The sequence below is a fragment of the Anser cygnoides genome, chromosome 18 (assembly GCF_040182565.1).
Source record: "Anser cygnoides isolate HZ-2024a breed goose chromosome 18, Taihu_goose_T2T_genome, whole genome shotgun sequence".
NCBI classification, from domain to species: Eukaryota; Metazoa; Chordata; class Aves; order Anseriformes; family Anatidae; genus Anser; species Anser cygnoides.
This window is the reverse complement of record NC_089890.1, coordinates 7,413,772-7,427,699: the sequence shown is the minus strand read 5'-3', so window position 1 is coordinate 7,427,699 and position 13,928 is coordinate 7,413,772. Positions and strand designations below refer to the sequence as shown.

General features: G+C 61.2%; 2 protein-coding genes across 3 annotated transcripts in view; both read left to right on the top strand.

Annotated features, from left to right (window-relative positions):
- Positions 1-14: 14 nt before the first annotated feature.
- Positions 15-7,443, top strand: SCARF1 (scavenger receptor class F member 1). 2 transcript variants are annotated; one of them, XM_048068158.2, is made up of 12 exons: positions 15-152; positions 277-587; positions 1,281-1,342; positions 1,587-1,688; positions 1,794-2,319; positions 2,633-2,851; positions 2,943-3,071; positions 3,148-3,251; positions 3,371-3,479; positions 3,551-3,675; positions 3,779-3,916; positions 4,170-7,441. In XM_048068158.2, exons 2-12 carry the CDS (start codon positions 484-486, stop codon positions 5,138-5,140), a joined length of 2,589 nt encoding a protein of 862 aa, XP_047924115.2. In that variant the 5' UTR covers positions 15-152; positions 277-483; the 3' UTR covers positions 5,141-7,441. The 2 variants fall into 2 exon arrangements, with proteins under 2 accessions (XP_047924115.2, XP_047924114.2); XM_048068157.2 differs by having other exon boundaries at positions 18-152; positions 376-587; positions 4,170-7,443.
- A 758-nt stretch (positions 7,444-8,201) lies between these two features.
- SLC43A2 (solute carrier family 43 member 2) overlaps positions 8,202-13,928 on the top strand; it is a 32,409-nt gene continuing 26,682 nt past the window's right edge. Inside the window, exons 1-2 of the mRNA XM_066979901.1 lie at positions 8,202-8,338; positions 10,251-10,458. Coding sequence (XP_066836002.1) covers positions 10,299-10,458 — 160 coding nt within the window. The 5' untranslated portion in view covers positions 8,202-8,338; positions 10,251-10,298. The remainder of the gene's footprint in view (positions 8,339-10,250; positions 10,459-13,928) is intronic.

The window sequence follows — 13,928 nt, the reverse complement described above, 5'->3', positions numbered from 1 at the left end:
GGGGAGGCGGGCGGTGGGACGGTGGCCAGTGGTGGCCGCAGGCCCTGGCCCCTGGCTGGTTCAAAGGGCAGCCTGGGGCCCGCCGTGTGCCCAGGGGGACGTGGGGACCCCGGGGGGACAGCAGGAGGAGAGGGGGCAGACGGATGCCTCAGGTGGGGTTGGGGACGTCGGCCGAAGCAGCTTTGGGGGGCGGTGGAGCAGGTGAAGGGGAGATGCTGGGTGGGTGCCCTGCCCCGCGTGGGGTGCTGAGTCCCGGGCTGCCCGTTTTTTTGGCAGCGAGGGCCAAAAATAGCCCGCCCGGTGGCATTCCCGGCTCCTTCCTTCCCTGCGCACCCCTGACGTGGGATCGGGGCGCCTCCTCCCGCGTTTCCTCAGGAAGAAACCCAAGGCTGGCGGGAGGAAGAGGCCGAGCCGCGGGAGAGGGACGGGGCGGACGGACGGACAGAAGGACAGACACAGCCTCGGCGCTCGCGCCCCGGCACGATGGCGAGCGCCCGGCCGCTGCTGTGCCTGCAGCTGTGGCTGTGGGTGCAGGGCTCTGCCCAGGAGCTCGACCCCGACGGCAGGAACGTCTGCAAGGTGGACAGGTGGGTGCCACCGCGTCCCCGGGGCCCTTGGGTGGCGGCAGGGTGGGATCCTCGGTCCGGCCTTCCATGGACGGAGAGCTGCAGCCTGGTGCTGCGTGGGCACAGGGAGCAGGACGGTGCTGGGGGGCTCCAGGCCCCCAAATCCCTTCCCCGTGGGGTTATTTCTCACGTACCAAGAGAGCCTGGGGGCAACGGTGGGGTTTTGGGAGCGTTGGCAACACTTCTAACGCTCACCAGGCCAGAAATGTCATGGGAGCAAATCTTAAATGGCGTTTGGAGGCAATATCCCTGCCCCTTTGCTGCTACGTTGCCCTTCCCGTTGATCTCTCCATCAACGCCATGTCTTGGTGCCTTTTTTTGGGGTCACCAGCACAGTTCTGAGCCTCTCCCAAAGCATCAGGGCCCTGGTTGGGCTCCGTAGCCGTGGTGTCGGCAGCGCCGGGCGCGCCTGTCCCAGCACCAGCCCCGCGGCCCACGCTGGCTGCAGCGTCTTAAATTTCCTTCTATTTTCCTGGCTTCCTTCCGGAGCAAAGCCCCCAGGGCCTCGCGGCTTCCCCGTGTGCGAGGCCGAGCCCCGGGGGGGGAACACCCCGCTTTAGCTTCGTCTTAGCCAAAGTCCTGAAGCTGAACGCAGACATACCCGGCCCTGGTCCCCCCCCAGTCCCCAGCTGATGTCCCCTCTCTGTCCCACAGCCCCCCCGCGGGCCTGGCGTGCTGCCCTGGCTGGAAGCAGGAAGGGCGGGAGTGCACGGCTGGTAAGCCATCGATGGATGACACCCAAAATCCTCATCCCACGCTCGGCTGGAAGTTTTCTCCATGCCATTGGCCCTGCGGCGCCTTGGGGAGCCCCCGGCCATCCACCGAGCGTGGGGAGCGGGGTGCTGATGGTGGGGAGGGGGATGCCAGCCCCCTGCGGGTGGGCTGGGGGTGCGGGAGGTGGTGGGGACCATGCGTGGTGGCACCCCGGTGGGGATGGCACATGCTGATGTGCCCCGACAGCGCTGTGCGAAGGGGAGGACACCTGCGGGCCGGACGAGGTGTGCGTGAAACCCGGGCTTTGCCGCTGCAAACCCGGCTTCTTCGGCGCAGACTGCAGCTCCCGTGAGTGCTCCCCGCCTCCTCCAGCCTTCCCCGGGATGCTGGGAGGGCTTCCCTGTGATCCCCCCCCTTCCTCCTCCTGGCTTTGCTGTCTCCTTCCCCCCGCAGGCTGCCCCGCGCAGTACTGGGGCCCCGACTGCAAGCAGCGGTGCCCGTGCCACCCCGGCGGGACGTGCGAGGCGGCGAGCGGGCGCTGCACCTGCGACCCTGATCGCTGGGGCAAGCTGTGCCAATTCCCCTGCCAGTGCGGGCCCCACGGCCACTGCGAGCCCCTGACTGGCGCCTGCCGCTGCGAGCCGGGCTGGTGGTCCCCGAGCTGCAAGAAGCAGTGCCAGTGCAACGCCGCCAGCTCGCACTGCGACCCCCTCAGCGGGCACTGCCGCTGCCTGCCGGGCTGGTGGGGCAGGAGGTGCAGCTTCAAGTGCTCCTGCAACCTCTCGCCCTGCGCCCAGGAGACGGGCAAGTGCGAGTGCAAGGCTGGGTTTTGGGGGCCGGCGTGCCAGCGGCGCTGCGACTGCTTGCACGGCTCCTGCAACCCCCTCACCGGGCACTGCAGCTGCGTCCCCGGGTACCAGGGAAGGAGCTGCCGGGAGCCCTGCCCGGCAGGGAAATACGGGTCTCAGTGTGTGCACAGGTGAGCAGGGGGAAAATCGATGGGGGTGTGTCCGTCCCTTTGGCTGGATGGGGAGATATGTTGGGGAGGGGGAGGTTCGAGCAGCCCCGGTTGGGTGCAGCATTGGCGTCGCCCCTAAAAAAGTAGAGGAAAGCTCTGGTGTCATCCCTAAATCTGGCCATCCTCAGTACCGTGCCCCAAGGCAGCATTTATCCTGCTCGGCTCCTGCCCTGCGGCATCTCCCCGTGGCCCAAATCGATGCTGCCGTGGGGCAAAACCCCGTGTTTTTTTGGGGGGGGGATGCCGAGGCCTCGCCACCCCTATGCCCGTGCAGCTGCGGGAGCTGCAAGCGCAGCCAGCCCTGCTCGCCCGTGGACGGCTTCTGCCTGGCGTGCCAGCCCGGCTGGAACGGGACCCTGTGCAAGGAGCGCTGCGCCCCCGGCTTCCACGGCGAGGGCTGCCTCCAGCTGTGCCCCCGCTGCCGGCACGGGGACGCCTGCGATGCGGAGACCGGATCGTGCCTGCACTGCGAGCCCGGCTGGATGGGACCCAGGTACCCCCCGCTGCCCCCTGGGTGCAGGATGCGGCCGTGGGTCCTGGCTGGGGTCCCGGCACCCTGACGCCTCCTTGCTTTGTCTTGGCAGCTGCAACAGCTCCTGCCCCGCGGGCACCTTCGGGGACGGATGCCAGCTCCTCTGCCCCGAGTGCGTTTGGGGGAGCTGCGACCCCGTGTCGGGTGCCTGCCTCTGCCAGGCCGGCTACTGGGGACCCAGGTAACGGGGGGAGCAGGGCAGGGCCGGGACCCCCCCGTCCCCGGGGGCATTTCCCCTCCTTTCTTCTCTCTTTCAGCTGCAACGACACCTGCCCGGAGGGGTATTTTGGCGCGAACTGTTCCTCCCCGTGCCAGTGCTCCCGAGGGCCCTGCCACCCCGTGGGGGGCGACTGCATGCTGAGTAAGAGCAGCCTCACATTTATTCCTCCATCCAAACGAGGAGGGTCCGCAGCATCCTCGCCAGGGATGGGGATGTCGGGGTGCAGCCACGGACACCCCGATCCCTTTTTTCCCATTTAGGTCTGGACCGCGGGGCTCTGGCCGCTGCCATCCTCGTCCCTCTCCTCCTGCTGCTGCTCTGCGTCTGCTGCTGCTGCTGCAGCGCCGGCCCCGCAGACGCTAGAGACAGGTGGGTGTGCAGGGGCCCCTTGCTGCCAAACCCCGTCCCTTTTGTGCCTTCATGCTCCTGTCCCTGCACAGGGCGGCCGTGCCGGACGACGACGTGGTGGCCAGGATGAAGCACCACGTGCAGGGGGTGCTGGCGAACCTCAGCGCTATGATGCCCTGCTTTTCCCTGGGCGGCTACAAACTTCCCAAAGTCACAGGTGAGGAAAACGGAGCTGCCGACAGACCTTTTGTGGGGGGATCCCACGGGGCGGGTGATGCTCTGTGCCCCCAGACCTCAGCCTGTCGTCATCTCGCCCCCAGTTTCCCACCACGACGCAGAAATCCCCTTCAACCCCAGCTTCATCGAGTCGCCCTCGGCCGCCTGGGTTTCGGACAGCTCCTTCTCCTCCTTCGACACTGACAACGAGGGACCCGAGTACTCCGTCCCTCCCAGAGAAGGTGACCCACGAAGCTGCGCCTCCTCTCCCCGCAGCCTTTCCGCGCTGCCCTGACCCCATCCCACCCTTTTACAGTCCTTGGGCTTCCCAAGGATGCTGGGCGCAGCCTGCCGTTATTTTTATTCCCTCACTTCCCTCTCCCCAAGGACGAGCCGAGGCCGTGCTTGGACTCGTGCGCTGGGACGTGCCCGACGTGGGCACACCCCTATTGCAGCAGCGTCCCGAGCCCTGAAGCTCTCCCCCTTCTCCCGCAGGTGTCCCGCTGCTGGAGGGCACCGAGCTGCAGGATGGGGCCTCCCCCCCCGGCGAGGCGCTCCCGGACCCAGCCGCCTTCACCGCCGAGGACGTCTCGCAGCCCTTCGCCATCCCCCGCACCTCCAGCATCGCCAAGGCCAAGCGGCCTTCCGTCTCCTTCGCCGAGGGGACGAAATTCGGTGCGGCGGAGACCCCCAGCCCCGGGCGGAAGCCCAAGACCCCGTGGGGGGCGGCCAAGCTGTCCCCCACATCAGGGGACACAGGGGACGAGCCCCCCGCTGAGCAGCCGGCCAGCGATGGCTACGAGAGCCCCGATCCCCTCGCCAAGGGGGAAGAAAGCCACCGGCCATCGCCCCGGGCCACCCCGGGGGGCCGCCGGCGGGTGGTCTCCGGCACCAGGCATGTGGCCCAGAGGGTGGAAGCCCTGGAAGCGGCCGCCAAAAGCGGCAGCTGGGACACGAAGGGGAAGGAGCCCAACGTCACCACCATCTATATGATGGTGGGAACGGCCGGGCAGGACCCCAAAGCCGAGGGCGGTGGCGAGGGACCGGTCCAGGCCGTGCTGAAGCGGCTGGGGAGCCTGCAGAAAGGCAAGTGGGCCGCCAAGGAGGATCCCAAGGTGCGGAGGAGCGTCGAGGCCATCCAAAAACCACCCCGCCGGGCCCTGGCGCAGCGCAGGGACTCGGCGAACGGCTGCAAGCAGAGGGAGAGCGTCCCGGGGGCTGCAGGTGAGCAGCGCCCCGGCAAACAGCAGCACCTCCCCGGGAAGAGACGGTCCTTCCCGCTGGCATCGGCCCCGCTGAAAGGCTCCGGGGCTCAGGACGGGGCTGGCGACGCCGTGGAGAGGGGCAAAAGCCTGGAGGTGGCCCTGAGCCTGGAAACGAAGGGCCAGGTTGCCCCCGAGGAAGAGCCCAAATACGAGACCGTGAGCGGCAGCGAGGATGCGCCGGCCGCCCTTGCGGCCACCTGAGCCCCCAGCTCCGTCCCGCCCTGTGGCTGGGGGCAGCGGGGACCTGCGGGACCCCGCTAGGTCGGTCCCAGCCTGGGGGAGCCAAGGTCCCCCCCGAGTGGGGGGCTGGACACGTGGAGCCTTCCCGTTATCCCCCTTCCCTTCCCACCACCCAGGACCCCGACTGTGAGATGGGTGATACTGAGAGCCGCAGCCCCAGCGGCTCACGGTGCTTCGGGGCTGTTTTCCGCCCCCTGCATCCCACGGGCCCCATTTTGTGGTTGCTGGGGGGAGCGGGACGCAGCGGTGGCACCTTCTGGCGCTCCCTTCGGAGACCTCAGGTGCTGCCACTCGCTGTCTCTCGCTGTAAAGGTGGTTCTCACTGGAGGGGATTATTTTACGGAGCTCTGCTGGGCGAGACGATGGGCTGCCGCGAGCGGCTTCTGCAAAAATTAATTTTAGCTGCTTATCTTGAAAGATATCTGGGTCTGCGGGGGGGTTATCTGTGCAGCTCTGGCTTTCACGGCTCTGGCCACGTGGGTTTCCGTGTGTTAGAGGCACGGCGCGTGAAACGGGATGGGGCACGGCACCGGCTCGGTGCGCGGCCCTGAAGCACCATAAGACGCCACGCTGCGCTCATGCACGAGCAGAGCAGGGCCGTGAGCATCGCCTTGTGCACCAGTAGCTGCGCTGGCCCCAGTAAGGACAGAAACCAGGTGGAAAATGGCATTTCCGAGGGAGCCCTGTGTCTGTCAGTGGGCACAACGGCTGCTCGAGGAGCCGGAGGATTCGCAGCATGAGCTGGATTTAGATGCATCTAGGTGGTAGCACTTCTGTGTGTATTTCTCTTCTTTTGAGGGGCATGAAAGCCTCTGACTGGAAATTAAATGTTACCAAAGAAATGTGGTTGCCCAGCTGCTCTCCAGATTGAAGATACGGCCAGAAATGTTCTCTGAAGTAGGGGAATGCCTCTACCTTTAGGCTTTTGTTTTATATCTTAATTTTCTAAGTGATGGAGAGAGCAGGGCCGAGGGGGGTGTGGGGTGGGCTGGGAGCACACACGTCTCAGGTTGAGTTTCCGCATGCGGACCCCGCTCTAGCACTGCCCGTTTTGGGTTCGGGGCGTTTTGCTTTTTCTCCTTTTGCTTTTCACGGGAGCATCTCCCCAGGGGGAGCCACCCGCTCCCCACGATCACGCACGGGGGTTTCCAGCTTGCAGCCCTCCTCCGCTGCGGGGTCTCTGCTCTGCACCACCACAAGTTGGGGAAGGCGAACATGTCCGTCCTGGCGGCCAAGGGAGGAGCAGACACCTCGCCGGGCTGTCCCCTGCTTTTCCAACCTGTCCCCAGATGGGGACCCCGGGGACCACCGCCGGAGCCCACCGCAGACCCCCGGTGAGGCCGGGCAGGAGCTGTCGCCTCCCTTCCAGCCTCCCCTGTCCTTGGCTGGTTTGTGTAAACGCCTCTCTGTGCCAGTGCTGTGCTTCGCTGTCCCTTTAGCTTTTATTTTTTTTCTCTCCACGATGTTTACTCATTCCCCGGGTGTCTTTACAGAGGGCAGCAGATCTCCTGAGAGCTTCTTTTTGCCTCCTAGCGTAGGCAGACAGAGCCCCGCGGCGCTCTCAGCTTCCCCTAGGCCCTCGAGGTCTCCGCAGGCCTCGTGCCCTCCCGGCCTTCCCTTACGGCCACCACAGGCACCGCACCGGCCCCGGCTGTTTTGTTTTCCTCGGGATTTTTTCTCTCTGTTTGCTTTGGCCGAACGCCCTGCCCTGCCGCTGCGATGTTCCACCCGAGGCCGAAGGCTCTCCTCTCCCACCCGTCGCAGCGGTGCGCGTCCGTCTCTCCGGACCCTCCATGTCTGCACCCTCAGGCTCCACCTGTCGGGACCCTCAGCCTCACTACGAGTCCCCCAGAGCCCTTTCCCTGCCCCAAGCGCCGCCGTGGGCTCGCTCGGCCACCAAAACGGCCCCACGGTGGCCAAACCCCTGGGTGGCCGCGGTGCAGGAGCGAGCCGACGGGCGATGGCTCGGCGCTGGGAGCCGGCGCGGCACGGCCCTGAAAATTCATCTAACGGGGCGCGAGGCAGGGCCGGGCCCGACCGGGGCTCGACGCCGTGCTCCTCATCCTCGCGCCGCTTCTGTCACCGCCACCCGGCTCCACGGCCCCGTGGGCACCGGGGGCTGCAGGGCCCCGAGCCCCCGGTGCTCGGGAGGGGAGCGTGCGGCAGGGCCGCATCCTGCACCTGTCACCCATCTCAGGTCTTTAGTTTTAATATTCACGTTAATATTGACTTTGATGGTTTTTTAATGTGTAACGTTAATATTAATAACGTTAATATCGCGATATTAATGTTAATATTGATTTTAAATTTTTAATGTTTAATATTAATGTTAATATTACGATATTAAAGTTGGTTTTAATGTTAATCTGAATGCTAATTTTCACGCTAACGTCCATTTTAGGGTTAATAATAATTAGAACTTTAAATTTTTAATGTTAGCGTCATTTTTTAACTTCTAACATTAATTTTTTAATTTTAACGTTATTTTTAAATTTTTAACCTGAGGTTTTAATTTTAACCGTACTCTAATTTTTAATTCTAACCTTATTTTAATTTTATTTTTTAATTGCAATTTCATTTATTAATTTTATTTTTTAATTGCAATTTCATTTATTCATTTTATTTTTTAATTGCAATTTCATTTATTCATTTTATTTTTAGTTGTAATTTCATTTATTAATTTTTTTAAATTTAATGTTATGTACTAATTTTATTGCTTAACTTTTATTGTTTATTTTTTAACATTTAAATTTTCATTTTAATTTTTAATTTTATTATTATTTTTTAATTTAAAATGTTCATTTTTATTTTTTTTAATTTAATTTTATTTTTCCCCCTTCCCGGAAAGCTTCGCGGGTGCCTCGGCTCTGCCCCCCCCCCCCCCCCCCCCCCCCCCCCCCCCCCCGTGCATGACCCCGGGGCGCTCCGTGCGCATCGCGCTCCCCGCGCCGCGTTCACCGGGACCGGCACCGGGACCGGCCCCGGGGGGGGGGGCACCGGGGCCACCGGGGGGGGGGGGCACCGGGCCCGGCACGTGCCCCGGCGGCTCGGCCATTGGTCGTGGCGGCGGCCAATGGGCGGCGGCGGCTGTTTGCTGCGGAGGGCGGATAAAAACACCGGGGGGAGCGCGGCGGCGCCGAGCGGCGGAGCGGGGCCGGGGTGAGCGGCAGCGGGCCGGGGGCGGGCGAGGGGGGGGGGGGGGATGCTCGGGGTGGGGGCGATTTTAATTTTTAAAATTTCATTTTTAATTTTTATTTTTTAAATTGTATATCTAATTTTTTAATTTTTATTTTTTTTTAATTTTCATTTTCGTTTTTCCATATTTTTACGCCTTCGTATTTTTCTGCTTTTTCCCCGTTTCCCCATTTTTCTGCTTTCGCATTTTTGCATTTTTTTTTTTTTTTCCCCCTTCGTTTTCGGCCGGATGCAGAATGGGGTTGCGTTAAGGGCTTTGGGGACAGCGGGCGTACCAAGGGGGGGGGGGGGGTTGCGCTGGGGGTGTTGGCTTGCACGGGGTGCCCCCCTCGGGGTGGTGCTGGGGGCACAGAGAGGTGCAGCCGGGGGGGGGGGAGTGTGGGGAGAGCGAGGTGGGGTTAGCATCAGTTTGGGGGTAGCGGGGTGAGAAGGGTTTTTTTGGGGGAGGTTGGGAAAAGGGGCGTATGGGGGGATTTATGCTGGGAGGGGTGCTGGAGGGAGAGGGGGCTCCTCGCTGGGGGGGGAGCAGGGGGTGTGGGAGCGATCCGTGGGCAGGGCACAGGGGGTTTTTTGGGGGGAGTGGGGTGCATGGGGGGGCTTTGTAGGGGCTGAGCAGGGTGAGCGGGGGGCTTGGTGGGGGCAGAACGGGGTTCCTCAGGGGCGTTGGGCAAGGGGGGGCTGCGGCACGGAGAGGAGCGGGGCTGGGGGCGGTGGGCGCGCGGGTGCACGGGATGAGGAAGAGGAGGCGTGGAGGAAGCACGTCCGGGCTGCGCTGGGGGCAGCGGGCCTGCGCGCTGCCTGGGTGGGTGGGTGGGGGGCTGTGGGGGGGCTGCAGGCTGGCTCCAGGGGCAGGGGGCTCTCTCTCTGTGGCAGCCTGGGTGGCTGCAGGGTGGTCCTGTCCTCCTGGCACCCTTGTAGGGGGGGCTGGAAAGCAAGGGGGTGGTGGCACCTTGGCCCCGTGGAAAGCCCGAAGACCGTCTCGGGCAGCCCGCTCGTTTCCCCATAGTGCTTGATCATGGCATGCTTTGGGGTGGGGGGGGAAAAACCCAACTCGTCTAAAATGGCCACTTGCCGTATGAACCCAGGGGCGTCCCCGCACCTCGGGGCTCCCCCAGCCAAGCCAGATTTGCTCCCATATTTGCTGCCGCTCGCTCTCGTTGGCCGCGGGGACCGGGACAGGTGGAGCTGGAGCTGTTAATCCGGCCGCAGCATCCACGGGGCGGCACGTGCACGGCATGGGCTGTCCCCGGCCAGCCATCTGCAGGGCTAGCATGGGGCAGGATGCGTCCCGCCTTGCACCCGGTCGGGTGTTTGGCAAAAAGGGGCTCCTTGCTGAGCTGCCTGCGGTATGAACATGTATAGGGGCAACACTCACGGCCGCTTTCCAGGGCAGATCCGTGCCTCCCGTGGGGCAGAGCAGAGCTGGTGGGTCCCTACAGCTCCTATAGGGCTGCCTCCCCGCTCCCAGCCTCTGCCCCAGCAGCAGGAGGTCAGGGTGCTGGGGCAGCTCCCGGCTCTGCACGTGCTTCCCTGCAAACGGGCTGCGATGGGGGAGCAGGCTCTGGGCAGGGGATATTTGCTGTGTTTTCATACCTGTTGCTCGGGAGGTGGAACGGAGCCCTTGAGCGCTCCTCTGGCACACGGTGCTGGCGCTGGAGGGGCTGCACCAAGGGCACCCGTGCTCCCCCTTCCCTCCGGGGCACCTGGCAAGCCGCTGCCTGCATAAATGAGCTTTACACCCGAGTGCCTTTCATTCATCGGGCAGGCTTTATTGCCTTCCTGCGAAACGCCCTCTTTTTAAACTTTTTTTTTTTTTTTTTTGCACTCTCCTTGAGCAGCCTGTGCCACATCCGTGACCTCTCCTGTCATTGTTCAGATCCCTGCAGGCTGAGACTCTGGACGAGGGCACCCTTCCCACGTAGCAATGGCACCCACGCTCGCCACCGCCCACCGCCGGCGCTGGTGGATGGCGTTCACAGCCATCATCGAGAACCTGTTCTTCTCCGCTGTCCTGCTGGGCTGGGGGTCCCTGCTCATCATGCTGAAAGCAGAAGGGTTTTACTCCTACCTCTGCCAAGAGTCGGGTAAGGATGCTCTGAGGAACTGGAGGCTCCCAAGATGGGTGAAAAGGTGGCTGCTGCGGTTTGGTGGCGTGGTTCCCTGCCTCGGGGTGGTGTGGGCTGGGGTAGAGGGCTGGGATGTGCGTCCCTTTCCTGAAATGAAGGCATCCTTGTGATGGTGTGATGTGCCTGTGGTTGCTGCTGCTTTGCGGGGTGAACGGAAAAGGAGCCTCAAAGATTAGGTCCAGTTTTCCTGCACAGCCTCTTCCTCTTGGCCTTGAGTCCTGCCTCTGCTCGGAGGCCTGGCTGAGCGCTGCAAGGGAAGGCTGGTGCGGCCCCGTGGGTGCTGGGGGACGGTGAATGGCTCGTGGGGAGGGCTCGTGCGTGCTGCTGGGTGGGAAGGCTGGGATGAGGCCAGGAGGGGACCGGCAGAGCAAAGGGAGGCAGGAGCTGGGTGTCTGGGCTCTGGACAGAGGTGTGAGATAGAGATGAGATGGGAGGGTTGCACCGAGGGCTGGTGGGCATGGGATGGAGGAAGAAGCAGTGAAGGGAAGGAGGTGGAAACAAGTGCATGGACCCAGGGCCATGCACCAGAGCCATACCTCAGTATGGCTAAGAATAGTGGGGGAAATCTGCGATGTGGGCAAATGACCTCCAAGCAGTGAATAGTTGTGATGATACTTTGGTTTTCCCCTCGCTTGTCGTACTTCTGTTTCATCAGCCCCGCTTTGTGTGCCTGTGGGTGGCTGCCTCAGTCTCGTAGCTGCACCTGGCAGGTTTTGGTTCTTGTCAGCTGTAGCGTGGCTGCTTCTTCTCCTTCCTGCCCTCTGCTCACAGCACGGTTCTTCCAAGCGTGTCCGCGTTGCTTACATCTCCAGCGGCCCTCCGGGTGACGCGAGGGAGCGTCCCCGGCAGCCGGACACTGTTTAGGAGACTTCAGGCCTAAAGAGGCTGTTGTGTTGTCACCAAGCCATGGCGACTTTGCCTCGGGCCAGTGTGAGAGGTCTCGTTAAACCCAGGTGGAGCTTTCTGCCACGGAGATAAAACACAAACACGCCAGAGCTGATAAGCAAACGCTGACTGCGGCTGAGAGCAGCCACTTTGCTATCGGGTGCCCTGAGCTGTGCCCTGCTGACAGGAGCTGCACTTCGCTTCAGGCCCATCCTCCTGCTTTTTGCTTTGATTGCATTCGATTCGTCTGCCTTTGCCCCAAATCGGCGAGATTTGCGGTGGCTTCTCACCCTGGTTTGCCGTGCTGTGGTCTGGCTGCATCTGGGAGTGCCGGAGCCGCAGACCGCGGGGAGGAGGCGATGGAATCGCTGCCCCGGGGGCGATGCCTTTGTCCCAGCCTGTGCCCCCAGGCAGGGCGATTTAAACCCTGAAAAGACGCTTAAGGAGTCAAACGTTCTCATTGTCCTCAAATACTGGCTCAAAAAATGGCTTGCCATGAGCCTTGAGGAGCAGTTCTGCCAGTTTCCATCCTTGCTTACTCATTTTCCTTTCTCTGTTGTCGTCCTCGCTGTAATAACCTCAGGGACGAGGTAGGGAAGAGCCATAGCTCCAGGCCTGGGGACAGCAGATGCCCTTGTTGCGGCAGGAGCCCTGACCGACCCCATAGGGCTTGGCACCGAGCTGCCTTTGACCCTTGCTGGGGTTAGGGCGGCCCAGCGGTTGCCTTTCTCAGCACAACCCATTGAATCATGCAGCTCTTGGCTGGAAGATGGGTGGAAACAAAGAAATTGTAACTAGTAGCCTTTGGGCACTTGTTGTTCCTAACGCCGCTGTGTGCATGTAAGTATTGCAAAAAAAAAAAAAAAAAAAGACTTTTCCTAATGAGCCAAAGGTTCTTGGCAGGGCTTTTTGTTTGTCAGCAAAAGCTCTGCACTTTGTGATGCCTTCCAACAAAAGAGAAAACTAGACCTTATCCCTTCCGCAGGCTCTTCTCTGAAGGTAGCAGCTGCCCAGAAAGCGGCTGCTGTTCACGACGGGCTCATGGTCTTCCTCGAGTCCCCCCACTTTTTTCCCCTTCTGCCCTTGGCTTCTGGCGCTGGGTTTCACCCGTCCGCCCTACAACCACGTAGGGTCCTCTCGGTTGCACAAGAGCGGAGGTGGACACCTGGAAAAATCCCCATCGAAGCGGCAAATATTTTTAAAGCAGTTGTGCAAGAGGGTTTGAGTGGAGGGCTATGCTTGTTCCGGGTGGCAGACTTGACCACAGCGAGAGGTATGCTTGAAATTTGCTGACAAGGAATCTGGTGGTGGCACTTTGTTCCCATTTGAATTTTACTACACTACCACTTGGCCTTTAACCAACTGAAGCAGCATCTTTCGTTTGGCTCGAATGCTGATTCCGCGGTCTTTATCAGGATTCGGGCCTTATCAGCTGCTGGGGAACTTGATCTGGTCAGGGCCTCGTGCTGCTGCGATGATACTTGGATTGGGAAGCTCAAGGCTTAGGCATTTCTGAAGCACGTTTAAAGAGGGGGGGGGGGGAAAAAAGAGTACTGAACTTGGTAATCTGCTCGCAAAGAGCAAAGATAAGGAGCCAGAGGGACAGAGGACCTTCCTGTAAGACGGGGCTGTGGAAAACCGAGGAGGCGATAAGCTAATTCACCCAGCTCAGCGTAACACACCTGGACGGGGGCGAGGGAAGGCGCAGCCTCGCGGCCCTGTGGTACTTGAGCTAAACCCTGGGGCTGTGGTGGGGCCTTCGGGCCCCTCGGGACTGGCGAGACGTGAGGAGGGCTCGTGGCGAGGCTGCGCACGCGACCCTGTAAACAGGAAAAAGCGTGAGCGTGGTAAAAGCTCGAGTTCGGCAGGAAGCTCGCTGCGCTGGCGTGCAGCTGTTGGCGGCGCTGGCTGGGGTGAGAACCGCTGCGGACCGAAACCGCAGCTGGGGAGCGACTGGGGGTTTAAATAACGCGGGGCTGGGGCTTCTCCGGGGCTCAGCGAGGTCAGGGAGGTGCGAGCGGAGGGAAGCCCGAACCCGTTGTGTTCGCAGCAGTGTAAAGCAAGAACATCTCCTCCCAGTTCCCAGAAGTATGACACCATCCTAAAAAGAGAAAACATGTTCTTATGTGGGCAGGCTGCGGATCAGTTGTTTGCACATGCATTTTGCTGTGATTTCTTAATTTTGTTTTCATTTTTTTGCCAGCGCTCCCAGACTTTGTCCCTGCTTTTTTTTTCTTCCTTTTTTTTTTCTTTTTTTGAAAATAAAAGAAAATATAAGAGGTAGGTGAAGCCACTCAGGCTGTGTCCTAGAGTTATTGCCGGGGCTGTCTCTCCTGCTCAGCTCAGGCTGATCCAAGGAACAAGATGAAAGGAAACCTGTGCCGGTGCGAGATGGCAGCCGCTCCTGAAAAAGCCAGGCTCATTCCTCAGGTGACCCGCTGTGCGCCTGGGATTCGGAGGGGTCAGCAAAGAGTAGTTAATGATTGACCCTCTCCTGAAACCTACAGCACTTCGTGTGGGAGAAAGGATGGCTTTAAACGTTC

Coding starts and splice junctions, on each gene's coding strand:
- SCARF1 (XM_048068157.2), top strand. Junction 588..1,280: donor AACGTCTGCAAGGTGGACAG/GTGGGTGCCACC, acceptor TCTGTCCCACAG/CCCCCCCGCGGGCCTGGCGT. Junction 3,072..3,147: donor GCCGGCTACTGGGGACCCAG/GTAACGGGGGGA, acceptor TCTCTCTTTCAG/CTGCAACGACACCTGCCCGG.